The sequence below is a fragment of the Erpetoichthys calabaricus genome, chromosome 1 (genome assembly GCF_900747795.2).
Source record: "Erpetoichthys calabaricus chromosome 1, fErpCal1.3, whole genome shotgun sequence".
NCBI lineage: Eukaryota > Metazoa > Chordata > Cladistia > Polypteriformes > Polypteridae > Erpetoichthys > Erpetoichthys calabaricus.
The window spans coordinates 98165575-98189951 of NC_041394.2; the positions used below are offsets into that span (position 1 = coordinate 98165575).

A 24377-nucleotide genomic window follows, 5' to 3' on the forward strand; every position below is an offset into this window, starting at 1 on the left:
AGCCACTGAAACGTGTTTGGAGGCCAGAAACTAACGCATGGTGGATGCCTTATTTTCAACATGGGGCATCCCTATTTTGGTAATTCCAAAAAAAGAGACGTTGTACCAATAAAATACTTAAATGCAGAATATAACTTTATCCCCATACATTTGTTTTTGTATGTCTTTTCCGCACTTGCTTGAAGAGTCACAAAGTTTTATAGGGTAATGCACCGCAACATTTATGTTTGTGTTGGTCTGGGTCAGCTCCACACTCCCTTGTCACTACTGGGAGCCTCTTCAACCCGGAACTGTCAACAGTCATGAACAGAGATGAGCCAGGCAAATGAGGGCACACACTGGTTCCAGCAAGGGGTTGGTGCAAAAAGTGCTCAGTGCTTTTATTAAAACAGCAACCAAATAAACAGTGTCCAAACAGTGCAGTGATCAAAGTCTTCAAAATAAGTAATCCTAAGTGAAGGTGGAGGTTAAAACAATCTAATAAATAAATCCATCCAATATTCCATTACAAACAAGGTTAAAATAACAAGGCAGGATTCACGTTTAAAAAAAAACAAAAACAAAAAAAAAAAAAAAAACCCTCACAATTCCAAGGTGGACCCTCTAAAATCAATGTCTCCTCTGCTAACCCCAATGGAATCCTGCAGCAAGAGGAGATGGCCGTGTCTGTCAACAGGACAACTTATTTTATCACGAGCATCTCACCTTCCTCTTTTGTCTCCCACTGCCGCCCCTCGGCCTTATGCAGGAACACCCTGTGAACATCAGGTCACTCCAGCTACCCCAAGAAATACTCGGCTGGAGTGGCCCTCTTCAGCCCCCTCGAGCATTGCTGATAAAAATAACACACACAACAAGTTTACTTACCACCAGTTTATTAGTATCACATTGACACTGGTATAGGAAACAAGGACTTCATCTCATTTTCATTCTATTCTTCTGAATATTTACTATATTTACGCCTAACAAACAGAGCATTAGTATACTGATTTCTACATTAAACAAAACCAATTTTGCTTGCTTCAGAATTAGAAAACAAATATCATGGAAGGGAGGCAAATGCATATATCTTCACACTTTCACTAAAATATCAACAAAAATTAGCATTAAGTATGGACAAGAAATGCATGGCTGTAGACTGAAAAATTCCACCCAAGATCATGAGCCATATTGGTAAAACAAGAGAAAGTTGTTTCTGTATTCTTCCTACATTGAATTGTCTCAAACACAAAAATCCCCAATCCTGATTATGTAAACCTTCAATCTCCCTCCCTCTCTCTCTCTCTCTAAACTCAGACTGTATTTTCATAAACACTGAATGTTCAGGCTTGAAGGGTGTCCTCTGTCATTTTAATTGCAAAAGTCAATAATTCTCAATGCATGGAATCAATACAAACAAAAAGTCTGGGGATAAGTCAACAACTTTGATTCCTAAAAATTGCACAAGTAATAGAAATCTCTTGCATGTTATTGGCTAGTCAATTTTCAGCCATTTAAAATATAACTACCTAAAACACAACTAATATTTAAGATAAAGATATTTATTCAGAAACTGTGGGCAAGAGTAAATATCACTGCCCAGTATTACAATTACTCAAGTGTCATAATGGTACACCAATCACACTTCTTTTACACATGTAAATTTGCTTACACTGCAAACATTTTCTGCACTCTTCCTTAAAATAATGAGTAATGTCCAACTATCTGGGGCCCAATGTAACGGTGGCAGTCTCATTCAGTTCAATTTAATACTGAATACAAGCCAAAACATACTAAGTAGTTATATAATTTTACATTTAACAATCTTCAATAAATATGAATTAGAGTAGCGAGTCCTGCATTCAGTTATGGAAATATAGCAATTATGTAAATGAAAGACAAGCATGTTACTGAGAGGTACATTTTTGGGCAAAATGTGTATTGTTTCTCTTTTTATAACTTGGCTCCACCTTGTTTCCTTAAAACATGTTTCATTCACTTTTACATTTTAGTTTATCTTAAATTGTTTAAATATAACTCTAGATAAAGATCTGAGGGGTATTATGCAACATTCAGTCATGCCTTTAACCTAAACGTTTGGAATTACATTACATATATTCTACAAATCAGTAAATTAAGTCTGGTAATACTTGTTTTTGAAAAGAAAAAAAAAAAGTCCAAACCTACACATATTAAAACAAAATAATTGAACTAGAGGAATGGGTGCTTGCTAATAAAGTACAGTGTGGTAGACAAAAAGGCCTATCAAATTGGGTAGACAGCATTTCCTTTACTCTGTTAATTTTAAGGCAAAACATCTTCCAAAATACTTTACAGGAGCTGCAGCATTTACTAAAGCAAAGAGAGAGCATGAGCTCCTCGATTCTAAATAGTACTAAAATGAATGATATAAATATCATGGTGTATGTTATAACAGATGGAAAGGTTTGTCTATTTTTCTTGATTTTCTTGACAAGAAACACACAAAAATTAAAAACACTGTATTCTGCACAGTGATGAACCTCAACATTTCAAACCCAAAAGTGTTCTATATTACACACATTGAATATTGTACATAATGAATAGAAAGACTTCACCAATTTTTTTTTTTTTTTAATTTTAAGGACACAAATTAATTATAACTAATGTTGAAAAAAAAAACTGACTGTGGTATTCCATCTGGATATTTGTTCAGTTTAAATTTCTGTAATAATTTGTATCAGATTAGCTTCTGTAAACCAATAAACCACAGAATTTTATGTCTTAACATATCTGATATCCCTCAATCTGGAACTACCTCAGATGTGCTCAAAACAGTCAAACAAGTGTTAAAAATAAAAAAATGACAAGCAGGCCTGAGATCTGCTGCACTGGTTTCTAACAATTGTGCCCTTTTTTGTTGATTTTCTTACTCAAAAACCTTATCTTGCTTTCTTCCAAATAAACAGGGTAGAGCTTCTGGTCTCTTTCACAAAACAAACTACTTCAGACTTTTCTTCAACACTCTAGAACTTGAACAGTGTACTGAGCCTTCCTTAAAAAATTACTTTGTACCCCTCTACTGGATCAGTTAAAACAATAGTGAAAGGGGGTTTGCTGTTGGCAACATGAATGACAGCTGAAGGAGGAGGATATGATGATCTGGAATATTTCATAGGTGCGAGAGTTTACTGTGCTAATGGCATGGTCATGATGCCAGAGTTCACTTTAGCAAAAGCAACTCATCTGCAGATTGTTATGAGATAAATGGAAGTAGAAAGGAAGCCAGGCCATGACAACTGGTAAAGTGTTTAGGGTTGGCAACCATAAGATGTGGGTTAAGTATTTTCTAGATGTTAATCCTTCAATAAGTGGTGATGGACAGTTCCACTTAAAAACAGGCAAACTTGCATGCACTTTATGAAGCTCTATGTATGTTAAGTATTCCAGTGCCTGGGTTCAGACTGAAAGTCTAAATTTGACCAATTCCTTCAACCAAGACATTTAAACAACATCTAGCATCTGCATATAAACTCTATCAGCTACATTCTGTTAGTCAACGTAATTAAATTGAGGGGGAAAAGTCAAGGAATTTCTCCTATATATGATTTCACAACACACATCACAGAACTGTGGCACCCATGTTTAAACTTTTCAAAGATCAATTTTAATTAACATAAAGCACTTCCGAAACCTTTGTGCTGCTAATGAGCACTACTATTTTCCTCCACCCCCAAAAACATTTCAGTGTAAAAAATTGACAATATAAAGAATTATGAACTAGAGGGCTTAGAAAGTGATGAAAATAAATCTTGTTAAAAAGGGAAAAAAAAGATAAAACTGATATCCAAAAGCACTTGGTATTTAATATGAAAAGTTAATGTGACCCATTGTATAAATTAGTGCATGCAAGAGGCCCTAAACTTTTTCATTTCAAATTTAAAAAAAAAAATTGTATAGTCTAATTATGACCATTAAGTGTTCCTCAACAGGATTTCTGAAGTAAGCACTTATCAAATAACAACTGTAACTGGTAATGAAATGCAATCACACCATCTCGCGTGGCACACTTCCATACTTGTGGGGGTAGGTTTTTATGTCTCTTCAAATGACTTCTGCTTCTGTGTTTTACACATCATTTAAACAGTGGCTTGAAGAACCCTATAGTCACATTTAGCAAAGTTCAGACAAAAACAAGCAAAAATAAATATAAAAAAAGCCACTGAACTTATTTTTCTCTCTCTTCTTCTAGAATGTTTTTCACATTACAACTTTTGCAAAGACACATGGATGCTGGCTCAAGCTGAGGTGAGCACATTCCTTTGCAAGTGTAGTTTTACTGTTACATTAATTATTAAATAGCTTTACTAGCTGACTCAGTGCAGTACAGGGAGTGTAGGGATGGGGTTGTGATGAAATTTTTTATTCAGCTTTACGTTTGGCCACACCTGGAACCTTCGCCTGGACCCTGCAAAGAGGATAAGAAAAGGTTAAAAATGCAAGAATGTTACATGCACTTTACCCTAATTTAAAGACTTCCTTGGTACAATAAAATCTTTCTTACCAATTCAATTAAGAGGAAAAAAAACTTCAAGTAGGAGCAGTTAACAGACCATTAATCAAAGTACATTAACTAATGCATACCTACAGTATAGTGCAGATTTATTTGCCTCAACATCTCATTTTGGATGAGAGCAATGGTGTGCACATTACTAATTTCTACTGTTGCCAGGAGACCAATATTTAAATTTGCTATTCGTCAACATTTACAGGTCTGGTCATAAAATTAGAATATCATGACAAAGTTGATTTATTTCAGTAATTCCATTCAAAAAGTGAAACTTGTATATTAGATTCATTCATTACACACAGACTGATGTTTAATCAAATGTTTATTTCTTTTAATTTTGATGATTATAACTGACAACTAATGAAAGTCCCAAATTCAGTATCTCGGAAAATTAGAATATTGTGAAAAGGTTCAATATTGAGGACACCTTGTGCCACACTCTAATCGGCTAATTAACTCAAAGCACCTGCAAAAGTCTTTAAATGGTCTCTCAGTCTAGTTCTGTAGGCTACACAATCATGGGGAAGACTGCTGACTTGACAGTTGTCCAAAAGACGACCATTGACACCTTGCACAAGGAGGGCAAGACACAAAAGGTCATTGCTAAAGAGGCTGGCTGTTCACAGAGCTCTGTGTCCAAGCACATTAATAGAGAGGCAAAAGGAAGGACAAGATGTTGTAGAAAAAAAGTGTACAAGCAATAGGGATAACCGCATCCTGGAGAGGATTGTGAAACAAAACCCATTCAAAAATGTGGGGGAGATTCACAAAGAGTGGACTGCAGCTGGAGTCAGTGCTTCAAGAACCACCACGCACAGACGTATGCAAGACATGGGTTTCAGCTGTCACATTCCTCGTGTCAAGCCACTCTTGAACAAGAGACAGCGTCAGAAGCATCTCGCCTTTGGACTGCTGCGGAGTGGTCCAAAGTTATATTCTCTGATGAAAGTAAATTTTGCATTTCCTTTGGAAATCAAGGTCCCAGAGTCTGGAGGAAGAGAGGAGAGGCACAGAATCCATGTTGTGTGAGGTCCAGTGTAAAGTTTCCACAGTCAGTGATGGTTTGGGGTGCCATGTCATCTGCTGGTGTTGGTCCATTGTGTTTTCTGAGGTCCAAGGTCAACACAGCTGTCTACCAGGAAGTTTTAGAGCACTTCATGCTTACTGCTGCTGACGAACTTTATGGAGATGCAGATTTCATTTTCCAACAGGACCTGGCACCTGCACACAGTGCCAAAGCTACCAGTACCTGGTTTAAGGACCATGGTATCCCTGTGCTTGATTGGCCAGCAAACTCGCCTGACCTTAACCCCATAGAAAATCTATGGGGTATTGTGAAGAGGAAGATACAATACGCCAGACCCAACAATTCAGAAGAGCTGAAGGCCACTATCAGAGCAACATGGGCTCTCATAACACCTGAGCAGTGCCACAGACTGATCGACTCCATGCCACGCCGCATTGCTGCAGTAATCCAGGCCAAAGGAGCCCCAACTAAATATTGAGTGCTGTACATGCTCATACTTTTCATGTTCATACCTTTCAGTTGGCCAACCTTTCTAAAAATCCTTTTTTTGCATTCGTCTTAATTGATACTCTAATTTTCCAAGATGCTGGATTTGGGACTTTCATTAGTTGTCAGTTATAATCATCAACATTAAAAGAAATAAACATTTGAAATACATCAGTCTGTGTGTAATGAATGAATCTAATATACAAGTTTCACTTTTTGAATGGAATTACTGAAATAAGTCAACTTTGTCATGATATTCTAATTTTATGACCAGCACCTGTAATGTTAAAGTGCTTAATGACCTTTTGTGACCCTTTCATTAGTTAAGCTCACAGTTTTCAAAACCCTACAAATCTTATGTTGTCTCTCATGGTTCTGGGCTCACAACATGACGTTACATTCTCTGGAAATAACGGATAAAGCTTGATTGTGCAAGAGCAATGACAAAGCCAGTCAGTCACATATTTTCCTGTTCTCCTCAATCAAATAAAAAAAAAAATCTCAGGTCAATCTCAGATGGAACAGTCAACACTGACATATCACATTTCAGTATTCCTAGCATATGGTTGTTTTGATTTTTTTTTATATTATACATCAGTGGCGGCTGCAGCTTTTGAAACAGGGGAAGCTCATATTAGGCCTTCATCATAAAATTCATTATGTTATTTGTACGTAAATTCTGCCCTCCGTTCCTTTTGCAGAAAATGGTCTGTGACCCTGTCGTACCAATTGTCCGTCTTTTCCAGGGACTTAACCAGTTTCCTCTCAATGGCCAGGAGAGCAAGGTTGCTCAAACGATCTTGGCCCATCGTGTTGCGGGTGTATGACTTGACCCGTTTTAAACAGGAGAAGCTCCTCTCTACACCTGCAGATGTAGCGCCAATTGTTGCCACTAACGACAACAGCTTGTATAGCTGAGGCATTGCACTATTCAACTCCATGTCTTTAAGAAACACCAAGAAATCACACAGCTTACCCCTGCTCCTCTGTAAGTCATGATCTGAATATAGTACTTGAAGTTCAGATCTCAGTCTCCCTGAGTCAAAGAAATGGCCATAACTTTTCAGCACACTTTCAAATGCCTCCTCTGGAAACACTTGTCTCATTTCATCAAATTTCCCTGGATTGACTAATTCTAAGAAGCTCATGCTTTCCAAATTTGAAAAACGCTGAGAAATCTGCTCCATGAGATTGTCTAGGATGGCCATGTACAAATTTCTGTAGTGGTCCTGGGGATCCTGTAATTGTGACAGATGGTGCTTTCTAATAGGTTCATCTCGAGGGTCTGATGTGAGATTTGCTGCTTTTGCATAAACTGCTTGATAAGTCTCCTCTGACCTCTTCTCCTTGACAATAGCAAGGAGAGACCCAATTCTTTTTTTGCAGTAAAGAACATCCATAGCCCTTTGCTGGACAATATCAAAGACAACATCTATCTCAGAGAATATTTATTCATATGTGTACAACATGAACACAAACTCAAAATCCTCCAGTTTCATTATGAAGCCTTTGGCAGCATCTAATGTGTCATCATCCATGCTCTAATCCTGGGTAATCTTGTCAAAAGCTGATGAATGAAATTGTGTGGCCAAGATAGAGTCATATTTAGCTAATGTTTCTGTAAATTCCCTGTAATTCCCCTTATTTGCTGATTCACTACTCTCATCATGCCACCTGAATGCCAGCTCCTGACGGCCATGCAAGGAAGTCACATCAATTAGACGGTTTAGGAAGGCCCTGTTTTTTTTTTTACTGTTTCATTATGTTTTGCCACCCGAATGCAAAGACCTTCATTGATTGCATGTTCAACCCTGACCCTGCCCAGACAACTTAACCTTGCACATGAACTCGCATGTTCTTTGCACTTTTCATGCCTTTTGTATGCCCTGTCAAAGTTACCCAGATCCCCAAAACCCACGTTTGACCAAACACATCCCATTCCCTGAGAAGGTTTCGTCAAGAGGCTTGGCCAACAGTACATTTTCTTTGTCACAGCACTTCCAGTCAGCCAGTTCACCTTATCATACCAGGAGAGCTGAAAAGACCGGGTTTTTTTCCTGATTTTTGCACCAGATCAATCCTGGGCGTTGGGTCTGCCCTACCGTTTAATTCTGAGTCTCTCCTCGTAAGGAAGACTACTAAATGGTTTTGCCAAAAGCAGGTCAACAATATTAGCACCGTCTGCGTCTGCCATTATGCACAGCTTGCTAGCTGGCTAGTTTCCCCTTCTACGAGCTACTTTAATTATATGAATGAACTAACTTTACAATGCTGAAACAAGGAGCAAAGTCAAGAACGCTATAATATGTTTTTTTTATTATTTAAAGAATGATTTGTACAAACAAAAATGGTTTATATCACCAGCAAACATAACAGAGTGCAGCAGTTTGTCGTACGACTTCACCTGCAAATCCGCATGGGACTGAACTCGAATCTCTGTAGTGCTGATGTATACTTAAGACATGATGTCAATCAAAAAAAGGGGTTCCGCCCTTTAAACAGCTCCTCCAATCATCATGCAGTAGCCCAGCATCCTGGCCCGCCCACTGCTCCATTCACTCCCAGAGAAGTTGAGCTTCCCTGGAAGTGACGATTTTGGTGCATTTATCCAATTACCGTCCAGCTTTTCTGCAGTGAAAAAAGCTCCTCTGTGCTTGCCCATAGAGTTCCAGTGAAGCTGGGCTTCAGGAGGGTTTAATTTGCTGTGCTGCACGGAAATGTATGACGAAAATCGCGTCAAACAATCTACTGTACAATAAATACCTGATTCTGAACGAGCTAGTCATGAAGTTGAATGCGTTCTAGCGCACTTTTATTAAAACCAATACAAATACGACAGTGCATATATGAGCATTTATTTTCTGACATAGTAGAGGAAGCGGAGCTTCACTTGTAGTCTTAGAGCAGTCACCACTGAGATATATATATTAGTTGTCATATTCTGCAAATGTAAAGTAAAATGTTTAATTTATACAAAAAATACACTCTTATTTTGAATTTCCTATCTGGTTAATACATGTAACATTGTCCTTTCAGTAGAAAGGGGAATTCAACATGTTTTGCATTCTATTATCCATTTACAGGAAAGTGCTAGAAACTCAGATTATAAATGCCACTTAGTTAGCTGGTAGAAAACACTGATACATTTTTAAAAAAAAAGAGTGAATTCACACATAGATCAGGGTAGCAGTTCAAACTGCAGGGGAAGACACATCCCAAATGGGATTCTATTACCTGGCCACAGATACCCTAAAAATATCTTGTGTTGCTAGTGGGCAGAAGCAATATCTGCCTACAGTAACACACCTCTCCTGTCAGGCTCTGAGGAAGTGTAGCCTCTATATAATGGGGACTGACCAGGAAATTGATGAATTTGTTGAATGTTCCATAACTTAATACAAATAAAAAATGAGCTACAAGCTTTCGGTGAAAGAAGTATACTTTAATAAGTCATCCATAGCGACACCAAGCTAGCTTAGGGTTTTTAATATAAAATACAGAAAGAAGCATTTTACTTGCATATTATTAACTGAAAATCCTCATCAATAAGTTTATTAAAATATGTAACATTTTATATCACTGCAAAAGTTTGACTGCCGATTAGACATCATCACCATTTAATAAATATCTGACTGACTATTTGAAAAAACAATGTAAATAGTGACCATCAAAACAAATTAATGTCTCAGCTGAACCTCCACGGTGTTTTTTTAGGTGAACGTTTCTGTTTTAACAGAGAACATTTATATATATTATATATATATAATATATAGATGTTATGCAAACCTAAGCCTACAGCGTTTCATGGTCTCCAGTGAGAGCTTGCTTCTCTTACTTGTGTTTAAATCTGAAACCAAAAATTTTACAAAACAACATAGGCATATCAGAAATTTACAAAGATATTTTTACTTGCATGTCTCAGTAGTCATTCTGGATAAAAATTCTGACAAAAACTTTATTCTCTCACATAAGGTTTTGTTAGGAATTTCACAAAAAAAAAAATAATAGTATGACGTAAACTTGTTTCTAAGAACAACTACAAACATGAATTGCTTAATGACTCAAATGAAAAATTTGAATTTTAAACTACAAAAGTTCTCAGAACTAAACTTGTCATTCAAACAGACTAGAAATTGACTTACTTTGAAACAGCACATTTAATGTGCTCACGAACCATCCCAACATAGTGGTCTATTTGAGCCTAAAAAGAAGCAAAGCAGACAAAATGTTTAAGAAGCTAAAGCTGTAATTAGGAATGTGCGATTGCAATGGAATTTGCATATTGTATACTACATCAAAAATAGGTATGGATTTGCCTAAATCTGTAATATGGGAAGATGCGGACAAATATTTATAACTTAACATTTTAATAGCTATGAAATATAAGGGCCTCTTTTGAACTTGCAGTGATGATCCCAATTTGGCCTTAAACACATTAAGGGTTTTATTTTGTGTCGATGCTTTCAGCTTATAGAAACAGATTACAAAAAGGGACACAAAATTAATATTCAATTCAAAATTGTTGCCATAAATGTATTCCACTTTCCCCCATCCAGATTTTCATACTTTGCAATTGATGAGGAAATCTGTTTCAAACATCTTTATTTATAAGAAGAAAAAAAAAAAAAAAAAAACAATTCCAGTACATGATACAACTTGTCAGAAAACAGCATAGCATATCCTTCAATAACCTGACCCAGAAATGTGTTCCAAACCCTCCCCATTGGAAAGGTTAGATACACCAACAGTTTCCTCATTAATATATTTTATATTCTTTTGGAGCAGAAAACTTTAAAAGGAAAAAGATATCACAAAAATTATAGTAAATATAATATGTTTAAAAAGCACCATACTCAATAAAATATTCAGTGAAATACATTACAGTATTTCAAACAATCAACAGTTGTATTTTCCCCTTTGCAAAATTAAAAATCTTCAATAAACAGATTAAATAAAAAAAAGCACCACACTAGCAGCAGTATGGCTGTACACTGTAGTATAAATTATAAGTGAAGACAGTCTATTTACAGGGTTATAAAAAATGTTTTTGGGTTTATTTTAAATAGTGTGATATTCTAAACTATAAGCATTACATGACTGAGAAAGACTGACTTAAATCTGCGAATTATGTAATTGCCAGTATACCTATAAAGTACTTGTATCTAAAGTAAAGTGCCATGGTGCATAATTAACTTCCTCACCTTATACTTTTCATAAAAGACAGGAACACTGAATATTAAAATGTCAGCTGCAAAACAAAAATAAACTTAGATCAGTTTAACATAAAAGTACATGTTACACAATGTACAGAACACATGCTGTAAATTTTAGGTATGCTGGTACAAGCGTAATGTACTGTGTAGGCCATCTTACTGACAACACACAGTAAATGCAGAGACATAAAACTAAAATTTCCTATTATAGCTACTGATTATCTAAAGAATTGTCAAGTATGAAGAATGCGGTCTGGTCAAGACAGTTTTTCAGAAAAAAAAAAACAGGAACATGAATTAAAAGCAATGAAGATAAGCTAGAAAGAACATACGTTATGTAAGGAAGAACAGCACACACAGCAAACATCAGTTTTCTGAGAGTGAGAAAATTAATGCAAGTTAGTCCTCCCATGGAATATAATGTTAGTAGATGCAAAATAAAACGTCCTTTAGAACTCCTCTAGAACATGACTCAGATTTATGTTCAATTTACGCTGAATAATGACGGTCTTGTGGAATAACACAGTGTGTTAGACTGGAATGTCCAGCTATGACTTATAACAGGTACATTTCATTTTCTCCTATTTGAAAAGTTTTAAAATAGTAAGTCAATGCTTCATGATGACAAAACATAATCTATTAGGATTTTGATATGGGCATAATTTACAGTGGATATAAAGTCTATACACCCCTGCCAAAAATCACAGATTTTGTGTAATAAGATATGAAACCAAGATAAATCCTTTCAGAACTTATTCTACTTTTATTGTAAAATTGCAATCTATTCAAAGCAGGTGAAAACAAATAAGAAACTTTAGTGAAAAAAGGAAACACGCAAACATACAAAAACCTGGCTGCATTAGTGTGCACACCACCTAAACTAATATGTAATTAAAGCACCTTTTGATTTTATTACAGTACTCAATCTTTTTGAAAAGTTTAGCCAGGTTTGGATATTTTTTTGTGAGAAAAGGCTTTTATCTTGCTATCCTACCCCACATCCCAGACATATGAAAATTTTGGTTGATTGCTGTCACATGTAGGGAACAACCAGTACTTGCCAGGAAATCTTGCAGCTCCTTTAATGTTTGCTGCAGCCTCTTGGTCGCCTGCCTGAACAGTTTTCTCCTTGTCTTCTCATCAATCTTGGAGGAACGTCCTGATCATGGTAGAGTTAGAGTTGAGCCATATTTTCTCCAGTTGTTGATGACTGTCTTCACCGTTCTCCAAGGGATGTTTAATGCTTTGGATACTTTTTTGTAAACCTGTCCTAACTGATACCTTTAAATCATTAGATCCCGTTCATGTTTTAAAAGCTCTCTGCAGACCATGGCTTTTGGAGTACTGTATACTGCAACCAAAAGGATATCAAAATAATCCTACAGGTACATCCAAACTTTATCTGAGCTCAATCAGAGCCACTTTAATTGATGTCAGGTGAATACTATTTGATTATTAAAGGGTGTGCATATTAATGCAACCAGTTTTTATGATTCTTTTTCTTTTTTCACTAAACAGTTTGATTTGTTTTTACCTTCATTTTATAGATTGTAGTTTTGCAATGAAGGTGGAATAAGTTCCAACAGGATTTAACTTTAATTTTTAATTACACAAAATCTGCAGTTTTGGCAGGGGTCTGTGGACTTTTTATATCCACTGTATAAATCAAGCTTTCATTGCATAGCTTAAGTGGGTGGCTATGAAGTTATTCCCCTAAATAAAAGTGCCAAAATAAATAGATGATTTCAATTTGAGTCTAGTAGTGCATGACACAGTTACCACCTGCCATTAACAGTGGGGCTAGTACATATAAGAGTATATTAGATGGGTACTGTTTTAACTGGCTAAAAGTAATACTATTCATAACATACAGCTGTAATATCTCACCAATAATCAGCAGTGTGATGCCATTGAAGATTGCACCAACGTAAGTAAGAAGCCACATCACAACAGCAAGCTGTGGAAGAATACAAATAAGGGTGACCATAAAAATAATGCAAAGCTGCAAACAGAATCTAAGGAGGCATAGGCAAAAAGAAACATGGAAATTCAGCTAAAGCCACTTTGATATTAGTAGTTACTTTCTGATGCCAACTGCATTGTGTGGTTATTTTAAATTCTCACCTATAACACTGCATGCTAAAAGGGGTCATAGATATAGTGTTCATTAGGCATGTTTGGTTTAGTTTCAATTAGATGTTTGTGGAAAATAAAGTTGGTTAAAATGTGGAGGATATGAAGCCAGGTTAACTGTAAATCTAAATTTCTGTCTAGTAATTCATATGCTTTCCCATATTTTTCATATTTTCTTAGTTATCAATGTAGACTTCAGCATTAGCAGTGCACCATGCAATGCTTGTGTCTTTGTTATATGCTATTTGGTATGGGATTTGTAAAAGCAGTGTTAATATTTGTGATGATGCATATTACTAAAAATGTTCGTGATGCACCATCTTTTGAAATGACACAGACATGGCAACAGGATGGAAATACAGATGCTAATCCTTTTTATGCTGAGCAACACAACAGTTTTACTTTGTAGTGGACAAGAAACTTGGCTTGCACAGGACAGTACTCTTTGTCAATTTTATTTCTTCACAATCATGGAATGTAAATTTGCAACATAACATTGTGTTCTGAAGCTTTTTTTTCCCCAGAAATTTTAAAACTACCTTGTCTGTTCATGAAGTTTATACAATGGGACTAATGTATACATGGGTTCATTGATGACTGTAAAAATCTTAAAAGAAAAAAAAACAAAAAAAACAAATATGTTCACTTTGAAGCAGCAAAGATTTCAATTCAAGAAAATCAGACTTTTCACATTTAGGAGTCATTCTTGCAAAAATGAAAGAAAACTAGAAAAATTACCAATTCTTGGAACTATTTTTTTGAAGTAAGAATACATTCCTCTTTCGCCTGGTGTGTTCACAGTCTCCATCATGGGTGGAGTTTTGAAATCCCAACAAGCACACAGCTCCAAACTATATTCTGTTTAAAATTCTACTTTTGCCTTTGCAGTTCTGTTTTGTCAACAGTTATGTTCTGGCAAAGTTTACAATAACAGACAGATGTATGTTTACATTATATGATTATTTTTTGCTAAATGACATTTACTTTCACCCAGTCTGTGTTCTTTTACATTGCCTACAGAGAGAGATTCATAGTGAAAAGAGCACATAAGAGTTTCGTAGTACTTTTAAAAAATAAACCATTTGTAAATACATGGGAATAACATGGAAAACTCATGCAGACCATGGCACTGCGAGGCAGGAATGATACATCTGTGCTACCAGCAGAAGCAGCACTATTGATGGCTGGGGGCCAAAGGCGCAGACTGTGGACACAGCAATTGCCAGGACCTGTAAACTATCACCTTGTTTGGAGACTAATAGCTTTACCTTGTTTGACAGATTATTAGTAGTTTGCCTGTTTGGTAGAAGAAAAAAAAAGCTGACCAAGACTGTGCTCATGATGCATAGCCACAGATGAGGAGTGGAGGGAAAAGTGTGGCATAAAGGTGACCTCCGACACTGAGTGGAGCGTAGTGCGCTGGAAGCACATATCATTGTATGGTAGAAGAGGCTGCTGAAATAATGAGATATCATTACTTAAGCTTCTGTATTGTGAAAGAATGTAAGTGTGCCCTTTTCAGTTATTATAGCCTGTCTACAGAACAATGATACAGTAGCAATTCACATCAGGGCATCAACATTCAGTGTCACTAACAGCACTTCGTGATGACTTTCCAAGGTAAATCCACACCGTTGGCTCTGAAAGATGCCATGGGAGAAAACGAACAGCAGTTGTAAAGTGCACAGTCTCCTTTTAAGATGGCTGAATGTCACAATTATGTATTGCATTGTGCTTATTTTCTTCATTTCTAAAAAATGGATACACCATTTTACAATGTGTGCTATCTAAATATGCAAATACATATTTGAGAACATTTTTGGCTTGAAAAATGGATGTATTCATTAAGACTTGAGGCTTTTTTCATTCACTGATAGAACCATGTATCCATTAGTACAATTGTAAGCTGAAAGAACAGACAAGGACTTTAAAATGTATAGACAATGCTTCACTTTAAAATACAATGGCTCTATCAGGAATATGTGTGATTTTATATACCATGATTGTAAAGAAATAACCGACTTTAAAAATACCAACCTATTTTTACTTTCTCATATATGACATATAGGGAAAGTATTGTAATCGTTCAAATATTCGATGTCGAGATTTTGATGAATCTCAACGTTTTAGACCTCCCTGACTTTCTCATATACGACGTATATGAAAAGTATTGTAATCCTCCAAAAATTCCATTTCGAAATTTTGATAATCTCAACATTTTAAACCTCCCAGAGTCCAAACACACCAATTGATAATTGGTCTGCCCAGCCATCTATTTTTAATAACTTTTGATCAGGCAGACAAACCATGTACATGTCTCACCTGGATGAGCAGTGTTATTAACAGGATTTTCTAAAATAGAAGTTATGAGCTTTGTTACATTTTCTACCTACCACTCTTCTTTACCTGCAGCTTACAACAACACACAATCTTCAAAGCACTAATTACTTGCTTTTCACTCCAGCAACATTTAGCATTCATGTATGTATGTTTGTTGTATGCATTGTGGTGTTAATGTAAGCAGAAGATTTCTGGAATCCTGACTAGAATACTATGAAGCCAATAAGAAAAGGCTTCTATTTGGTAGGTGACAGTAAAAATACACATACTATATAAAACCAGATTTTTACATCTTTATTCTATGTGAGAAGGATAAAAACACATAACATCTCCACAAATACATTACAATAGCAAGTTAGTGTTTTAACCTTGAGGGAGTCCACGAGGTCTTCAACAAGGAAGAGGCGCATCAGTTGCTTAAGAATACAATTGCAATGAGAAAGCGCTGTGTCCACTTGCTGGCGGAAACTCTCTTGAGACAGTGTCACATTCTTTTCCATATAGGCCCTGGAAAAGAAAAGGTAATTTTTAGTTTTAATAAGAGAATTAACTCATTTTTACAAAGATTTACGTCTTCAATGTTAAAAAGTCTTAAAGCCACCACAATTGTACTCTAACACAACAGATTATCAAATAAGCTATCAACAAAACATTTTGATATTCCTAATCAAGTCTTTGGTTTCTTACATGATCCTCTTCAAAACAGAGAAAGTATTTTATTAAATTTTTACTTCAAATGTTTCAGCCATGAACAAGAATCAAGTTTGGATTGTCTCTATGTGATGCCCATGTTGCTTGTGGCTGGCCTTTCCTACTTGAACCTGGTACATAGCTAGGTCTAAACTGAGGATCGGCTGAACAATGAGTATACACACAAAGTAAGAGATGATACAAAGTACTTAATGCTTTTATTTTGAAAAAAAAGTGTTCCAGTCTCAAAGTGTAGTGCAGATCTCCATAAAGTAATCAATATATTCATAAAACAGTGTTCTTGTGAAAGTTAAAACAACAAATACAAAAAAAACAGTTAAACTATCCAAAAATAAACAGGCTATCATGGCCTGTCTTTCAAAACCATTACGAGACGCAATGGATCCATAAATAATAAAAAGTTAAAGGGTTAAATTATTGTTATGGTGTATAAAATCTAGAAATTATTCTCTATATTATTATTATTATATTTTGCTCAATCCCAACAAGATGAATTCAGATGCAGGACACTTGTATAGGCATTATAATAAAAAGGCATATCCTCTTCCCTTACACCTCACTTTTATAACAGTTGTTCACAACATAGTGCTAAATTGGTTTTACAGCCTGGGAAAGGAGGACTAAGCCGATACCTCAGGCTATCGATTACTTTATGGATGGACATCTGGGACAACAATTTGGTTTACAGCCTGGGAAAGGAAGACATGCGATGTTTCAGGCAACATCAAAAAAACGTTATTACAGGCTGTGTTATTCCTAAAGCACTTGTGCGATTTAAAGTGCTAGAGGTTAATCAGCGTGTGTGTGTCATTCATGGAGCACTGTGGTGGTTACGGTCTGTGTGTATGCATATAGCTATGTATGTGTGTAGCTATGTATGTCTGTGTTAATCTTAAAGTGCAACAATACACCAACCCAATAACTAACTTGACGAGTACACTTACCCTGAAGAAAAACAGGTAAAGGGTAAGTAGAGGGAAATACTATGATAATACAATTATACATTCTTGTTTTTCACAGAATTTAAAACAACAATTTTTAAACATGCAAAAAGACAGCAACTTAGCCATAACTTGACTTGTTCTTTCCATACATTATGTATTATATTTGTTTACCGATTTACTGCACAAAACAAACAAAAATTATTTTGTACACATAAAATATATAATAGACTAGCCGTCCCCCACGGCTCCGCCCATGTAGTAGTGAAACAGGACAGTGTGGAGGGCCCTGCCAGGCTCCCTACTCCTGATGTCTTGCTTCTCCCCTCCCCTCGGCCCACAGCCTCTGTCTTGAATTAGTGCAAATACAGTAATCCCTCGCTATATCGCGCTTCACCTTTCGCGGCTTCACTCCATCGCAGATTTTATATGTAAGCATATTTAAATATATATCGCAGATTTTTCGCTGCATCGCGGGTTTCTGCGTACAATGGGTCTTTTAATTTCTGATACATGCTTCCTCAGTTGGTTTGCCCAGTTGATTTCATACAAGGGACACTATTGGCAGATGGCTGAGAAGCTACCCAGCTTACTTTTCTCTTTCTCTTGCGCTGACTTTCTCTGATCCTGACGTAGGGGGATTGAGCAGGGGGGCTGTTCGCAAACCTAGACGATACGGACGCTCGTCTAAAAATGCTGAAAGATTATCTTCACGTTGCTATCTTTTGTGCAGCTGCTTCCTGAAATGACATGCTGCACGGTGCTTCGCATACTTACAAGCTCGAAGGGCACGTATTGAATTTTGATTGAAAAACAAACTCTGTCTCTCTCTCTCTCTCTCTGTCTGCTCCTGACGGAGGGGGTGTGAGCTGCCGCCTTCAACAGCTTTGTGCCGCGGTGCTTCGCATACTTAAAAGCCAAACAGCCCTATTAATTTGTTTGCTTTTCTCTCTCTCTCTGTGACAGTCACTGCTCCTGACACGCACTCCTTTGAAGAGGAAGATATGTTTGCATTCTTTTAATTGTGAGACGGAACTGTCATCTCTGTCTTGTCATGGAGCACAGTTTAAACTTTTGAAAAAGAGACAAATGTTTGTTTGCAGTGTTTGAATAACGTTCCTGTCTCTCTACAACCTCCTGTGTTTCTGCGCAAATCTGTGACCCAAGCATGACAATATAAAAATAACCATATAAACATATGGTTTCTACTTCGCGGATTTTCTTATTTCGCGGGTGGCTCTGGAACGCAACCCCCGCGATGGAGGAGGGATTACTGTATATAGGTCCTGCGAGTGAACTATAATTCTTAGCACGATGAGAGAAGTCACAAAATCAACCAGAATGTTCAAGCAAATCTAAATCTGTGAAGTAGTTCTCTCGTTTGTTAGCTAAGTGGAGGTTAGGTTACGCCTCGAGGCTGGCACGTGAGTGAGGAAGGCACCGCCCCCCTCCCCTTGGTCCGCTTCGTGACTCTCTGATTCACGCAAATAAAATTAGTACTTCAAGCGAACTATGAAACTTAGCACAATGAGAGGAGTCTCAAAATCAACCAGAATTTTCAAGCCAATTGTAGAAAAGAAAAAAAAAATGATCTAAATCCGTTAAATGGTTCTCTCGTGAAAAGCAGACAGAGAGAGAGAGAGAGAGAGAGAGAAAGAGATATACGCATAGACTCTTTATGTTTAAAACTCAAAGACAGCAGCAGTGTTCCATGTTAATCTTGTAACATTCACTAACTACCACCTGATATATCTACCATTAAATGTGGCAAAACTGCAAATCCTGAAGTTTACTTTTTTGTCTTTAATAAAAATGGTGAGGCTTACATATCATTCATGTGGTATTGCAAATTTGTTAGCATGTATTATAGTGGATACTATTTCATATTACAACAACAGCAACTACTTTGAGGCAAGCTTGTTCTCCTTGTTTTGTCACATCCTAGACAGGTTTGCAATGACACGTTTACTCCCACACAACATCTACTTTCACATTTCAGTATGTATATTTATATTGATCCACATAAAGTATTTTGCAGCATGTTCCCCAACACTACTTCTGCCTTTCTAACACGTTTTAAGCTCACTGTGCTCAGTACATTTGAGGACCCTGGTGCACGCTCTCTGTGCCTGCAGATATATCTGCTGTGAAAGAAATCACAAGAAAGAAAGTAAAATTGATCATAGGGTATATTTTAGACATCTAAACTACTGTATTTCTCCTTACAATATGCCAAATGCTCTGATATACATTTATGTCTTATCAGGTTTTGGAATTTGTTTGTAAGTGTAGGAATAAAACATTATTATATACATTTTTTTTCCCCCTCACCACCAGGGTTTCAACATTTTCTGTGTCTATAATACAGCCTTTAAAAATAAAAAGGGGCAAATAGCACCAGTACATACACAGACATTCAAAGGAATGACAGTACTTGAAATGAGTAGCATTGGGCAAATAAAATTATATATACTTGGACAGGATGTCAGTATATTATTAACAGCAATCTTAAAAAAAAAAAAAAAATAATACTTTCCCTAAAGGGCAAAACATCTTTGCTAGTTCTCTTTGTACATGTCCATAGAAGTTAAAAAGTATACTGGCAAGCAAATGTTTCTACTTGCAAGGAAAAACAGTTAAAAAACAAACAAACAAATAAATAAAGGCTGCTGTGATTTGGGGTTTATGAGGGAATGAGGTGAAACACAGCATGAAACAAATTGTCAGTAACATTGACATTCTAGGAGTTTGTATGTAAGCTTCCCGCCTCATCAAACCTAAGCATACACATGCTTAAGTCAAGATATACAAACAGTGTTGGCTGTTCATTTAAATGTAATAGTTTCCTTTTATTCAAAATAACTTCTAGATTTGTGGCTGAATAAAATGATTGTAAATAATATAAGGATGAGTAACTCAGAATCTAGTAATGGACACAACATTCTTCCTAGTAAATAAGAATTTGAAATTTACAAAATACTAACAAGTGATCTGGGAGGAACAAAAGAGTTTCTTCCTCCTTTTACTTTAACCCGAGTTTTACTGTAACTGAAAAAGCACTCACTTTAATCAGAATTCTGAAATGCTGTGTTAGCTGATGGTGATGTGTTCAATACTCTGCCACTGTTGCCAATTTCTGGAATTTCATAAAACAGACTTGGAGGCACTGAATAGATAGCACTCTTAATAATCAGTGAAGGAAAAACTCAGTGAAGGAAAAACCCACATAGACTTTATAAATGACCCTAGACTAATGTTCTGTGGTGGCACACATTTATGGAGAACTATGAAAAAAAGCCCTTATTCATCCTGTCTCAGCATATCACAATCTGGTTTATTTCAGTCTAAGTATATGACAGCAGCAGATGTCTTTCATTCTGGGATGATATTCCAATAGTCATCACCCCAACATGAATCTCTGGGATAGATGCCAGAAAGATGTTTGGTTTATCTTGACATCATTGGATTTAAAGGACTAGATGGTATAGCATCCACACCAAGGGAAGTAGATAATCTTGACCTTTTTCTGAGAACTCAGTAGAAGCTCTCTATTCATCTCACAGTGGATGCATAATTACACAACTTTGAGGCGTGTTATTTAGCTATAAAATTTACTTGATAAAGTGGAAGAGAAGCAACACTGCTGCAGACTGGAAGATATAAAAAAGTGACTGCAGCACTACAAGGCATGCCATCTTAAGTATAGAAAATCAAAAGGATGCACCACAGATCCGGTGTGAAGGAAACTTATGATTAAATAAATTCCTAATACAGTAATCCCTCCTCCATCGTGGGGGTTGCGTTCCAGAGCCACCCGCGAAATAAGAAAATCCGCGAAGTACAAACCATATGTTTATATGGTTATTTTTATATTGTCATGCTTGGGTCACAGATTTGCGCAGAAACACAGGAGGTTGTAGAGAGACAGGAACGTTATTCAAACACTGCAAACAAACATTTGTCTCTTTTTCAAAAGTTTAAACTGTGCTCCATGACAAGACAGAGATGACAGTTCCGTCTCACAATTAAAAGAATGCAAACATATCTTCCTCTTCAAAGGAGTGCCCGTCAGGAGCATATAAAGTCACAGAGATAGAGAAAAGCAAACAAATCAATAGGGCTGTTTGGCTTAAGTATGCGAAGCACCGCGGCACAAAGCTGTTGAAGGTGGCAGCTCACACCCCATCCGTCAGGAGCAGATAAAGAGAGAGAGAGAGAGAGAGAGAGAGAGAGAGAAAGAGAGACAGAGTTTGTTTTTCAAGCAAAAATCAATACGTGCCCTTCGAGCTTTTAAGTATGCGAAGCACCGTGTAGCATGTCATTTCAGGAAGCAGCTGCACAAAAGATAGCAACGTGAAGATAATCTTTCAGCATTTTTAGACGAGCGTCTGTATCGTCTAGGTTTGTGAACAGCCCCCCTGCTCAATCCCCCTACGTCAGGATCAGAGAAACTCAGCGCAAGAGAGGGAGAAAAGTAAATTGGGTAGCTTCTCAGCCATCTGCCAATAGTGTCCCTTGTATGAAATCAACTGGGCAAACCAACTGAGGAAGCATGTACCAGAAATTAAAAGACCTATTGTCCGCAGAAATCCGCGAACCAGCAAAAAATCCACGATATATATTTAAATATGCTTACATATAAAATCCGCGATGGAGTGAAGCCGCGAAAGGCGAAGCGCGATATAGCGAGGGATTACTGTACATGCCTAAAACAAAAAATAAAAATGAACAGCAGCAATTCAGTTACAATAATTAGGATATGATTCATCCTATAATTATACCACAATAATATCAATATGTGTAGGAATAATGCACTTTCAGGTTTTTTACATGAGCAGCTGCACACAAACCTAAGATCACTATCTGCAATGCCAAGCATCAGCTGGAGTAGTGTAAAGCACGGCCCCATTAGACCCTGAAGCAGTGGAAATGAGTTCTCTGGAGTGATAAATCATGTCTCACTATCTAACAGTTTGAAGGATGGTTCTGGTCGATGCCTGAAGAATGCTACCTTGTGTACTTCACAGTACCTACTTTAAAATTTGGTGGAGGAGGAATAATTGTCTGGGGTGTTTTTTCAGGATTTGGGCTAGGCCCCACCAATGAAGGGTAATGCTAATGCTACAAAGAAATTTTAGACAATTGTGCGCATCCAACTTTGTGGCAACAGATTTAGGAAGGGCTTTTTTTTTTTTTTTTAATAACAGCATGATTGCACCCCTGTGCACAAAGCCAGGAGAGGCTTACAGAGAGCTGTGGCTTCAACCCTACTGAACACCTTTGGGATGAACTGGAATGCCAACTGCAAGACAGATCTTCTCATCCAACATACAAGACCTCACAAATGTACAAACTCCAAAATTTTGTGGAAAGCCTTCCCAGAAGACTGAAGGCTGCGACAGCTGCAAAGGCAGGCCTAACTCTATAGTAATGCTGATGGTTTTGGAATGGAATGTCCAGCACGCTCATACAGGTAAAGTGTCCTGAAACGTTTTGCTAAATAGTGTATATAAACTTAGTACATATATATGCATTAAAATACATCAAATGAGTATATACAGTTATCTTATACATACTTAAATGGGTGTCCTTCATCAGACTTCTGCACAGCTTGCACCACAGACTTGTAGACTCTGAAGGTGATGGTGACAGACAGGAGAGCAAGCAGAAGATAGGAGACCACGCTCACAATGCTGAAAGCTGCTAGGGAAAGGAGGAGCAAGAGGGACACTGCAAATACTGTTCCGGATTTCTTAAGGTCACGCCAGTAGATGAGATCTCGCACTAAGTGGGGGGAGAAGAGAGGGGAGAATAAAAAAAAAAAAATACAAGTCAGGGTCAAGTCTGACATGCACATAGATGTATACATTTATTATAACATAGTCTGTCAGAATGAAGGCACCTGCTAATAAATAAATACAGAAATGATTTAGAAGTTGCTAGGTTTAGGCTGCTGGCACAAATCCAGTTCTGCTTTATAAACAAAAACATAACTGCGACAGCAAACTCTTTCTCTCATCCTCACTCCGCAACCCTGTAGCGCAAATTTCCCTATGGGACTCACACAGAGCCTTTATTAATACAGTACAAGAACACTGTAGTGTAGCAGTGCTTCACACGGTGATAATGGTCATGGGAGTGTCTGTTTTTGATGACTCTAGGAACAACTCCAAGAATACTAGGCCTAACCCCTCCTCTGAGAGCTTGCATATTTCAAAGTCCAAAGGCAGTTGTCACAAAACCAGCATGCTCCATCCTTCTTCACAGGGTCAAATGACACACATAAGGGAATAACTACAGGAAAGCTTTTTAGTTTTTACTAGGCACATTTTAATAGGACTTGCATCATCCTTTCTTATACTTTACCTGGAATAAATACCCGAAATATAGTCAACATTTAATGAGTGGCAGAAAATATAATAATGTACAGTTTACTTTCCTTGTGCATGCAATATAATAGGCCATTACTTTTAAAAGTTATTTCAGAGAAAGCCTAAAATAACATGTCTATTAAATTGCATGACATTTACTGTGTGTCCTGTGACAATAATTGTTGTGCTACACTACTATCAATTTTTAGGCAAATCTTCATTTTCATTGGTTATACTATCACCTAACATTAGGGATGCTCCGATCAGGTTTTTTTTATTTTTATTTATTTTAAAAATGATACCGATCACTGGCTTCATGTTATTTGAACAGCTGAGTTTTATATTATATTTTATTATATATATATATATATATATATATATATATATTTATTTTTATTTTTTTTTTTTTTTAAACACTAAGCACATGCATATCTAGACACAAAAAAACCTTATGTCCTTTTTTTAAAGTGTATTTTTATAATTAAACTATAGACCATGGGTGTTAACTGTTCATTTTTTTATTAACAAAAAGAAATTGTGTTGGCTTATTGTTTAGTGACCATAAAATACTAAAATAAAATCTCAAAGTACTGTACATACTTTAATAAAATATGTACAAAAATATTT

At 36.7% G+C, this 24377-nt stretch overlaps 1 protein-coding gene across 3 annotated transcripts in view; it reads right to left on the bottom strand.

Annotated features, from left to right (window-relative positions):
• Nucleotides 1-858: 858 nt before the first annotated feature.
• The window catches only part of rtn3 (reticulon 3), a 70774-nt gene continuing 47255 nt past the window's right edge, over nt 859-24377 (bottom strand). For all 3 annotated transcript variants that reach the window (XM_028804073.2, XM_028804083.2, XM_028804064.2), the window contains 6 exons: nt 22956-23163; nt 16096-16234; nt 13142-13211; nt 11243-11289; nt 10184-10242; nt 859-4426 (listed from right to left, as the gene is read on the bottom strand). In XM_028804073.2, coding sequence (XP_028659906.1) covers nt 4381-4426; nt 10184-10242; nt 11243-11289; nt 13142-13211; nt 16096-16234; nt 22956-23163 — 569 coding nt within the window. In that variant the 3' untranslated portion in view covers nt 859-4380. The remainder of the gene's footprint in view (nt 4427-10183; nt 10243-11242; nt 11290-13141; nt 13212-16095; nt 16235-22955; nt 23164-24377) is intronic.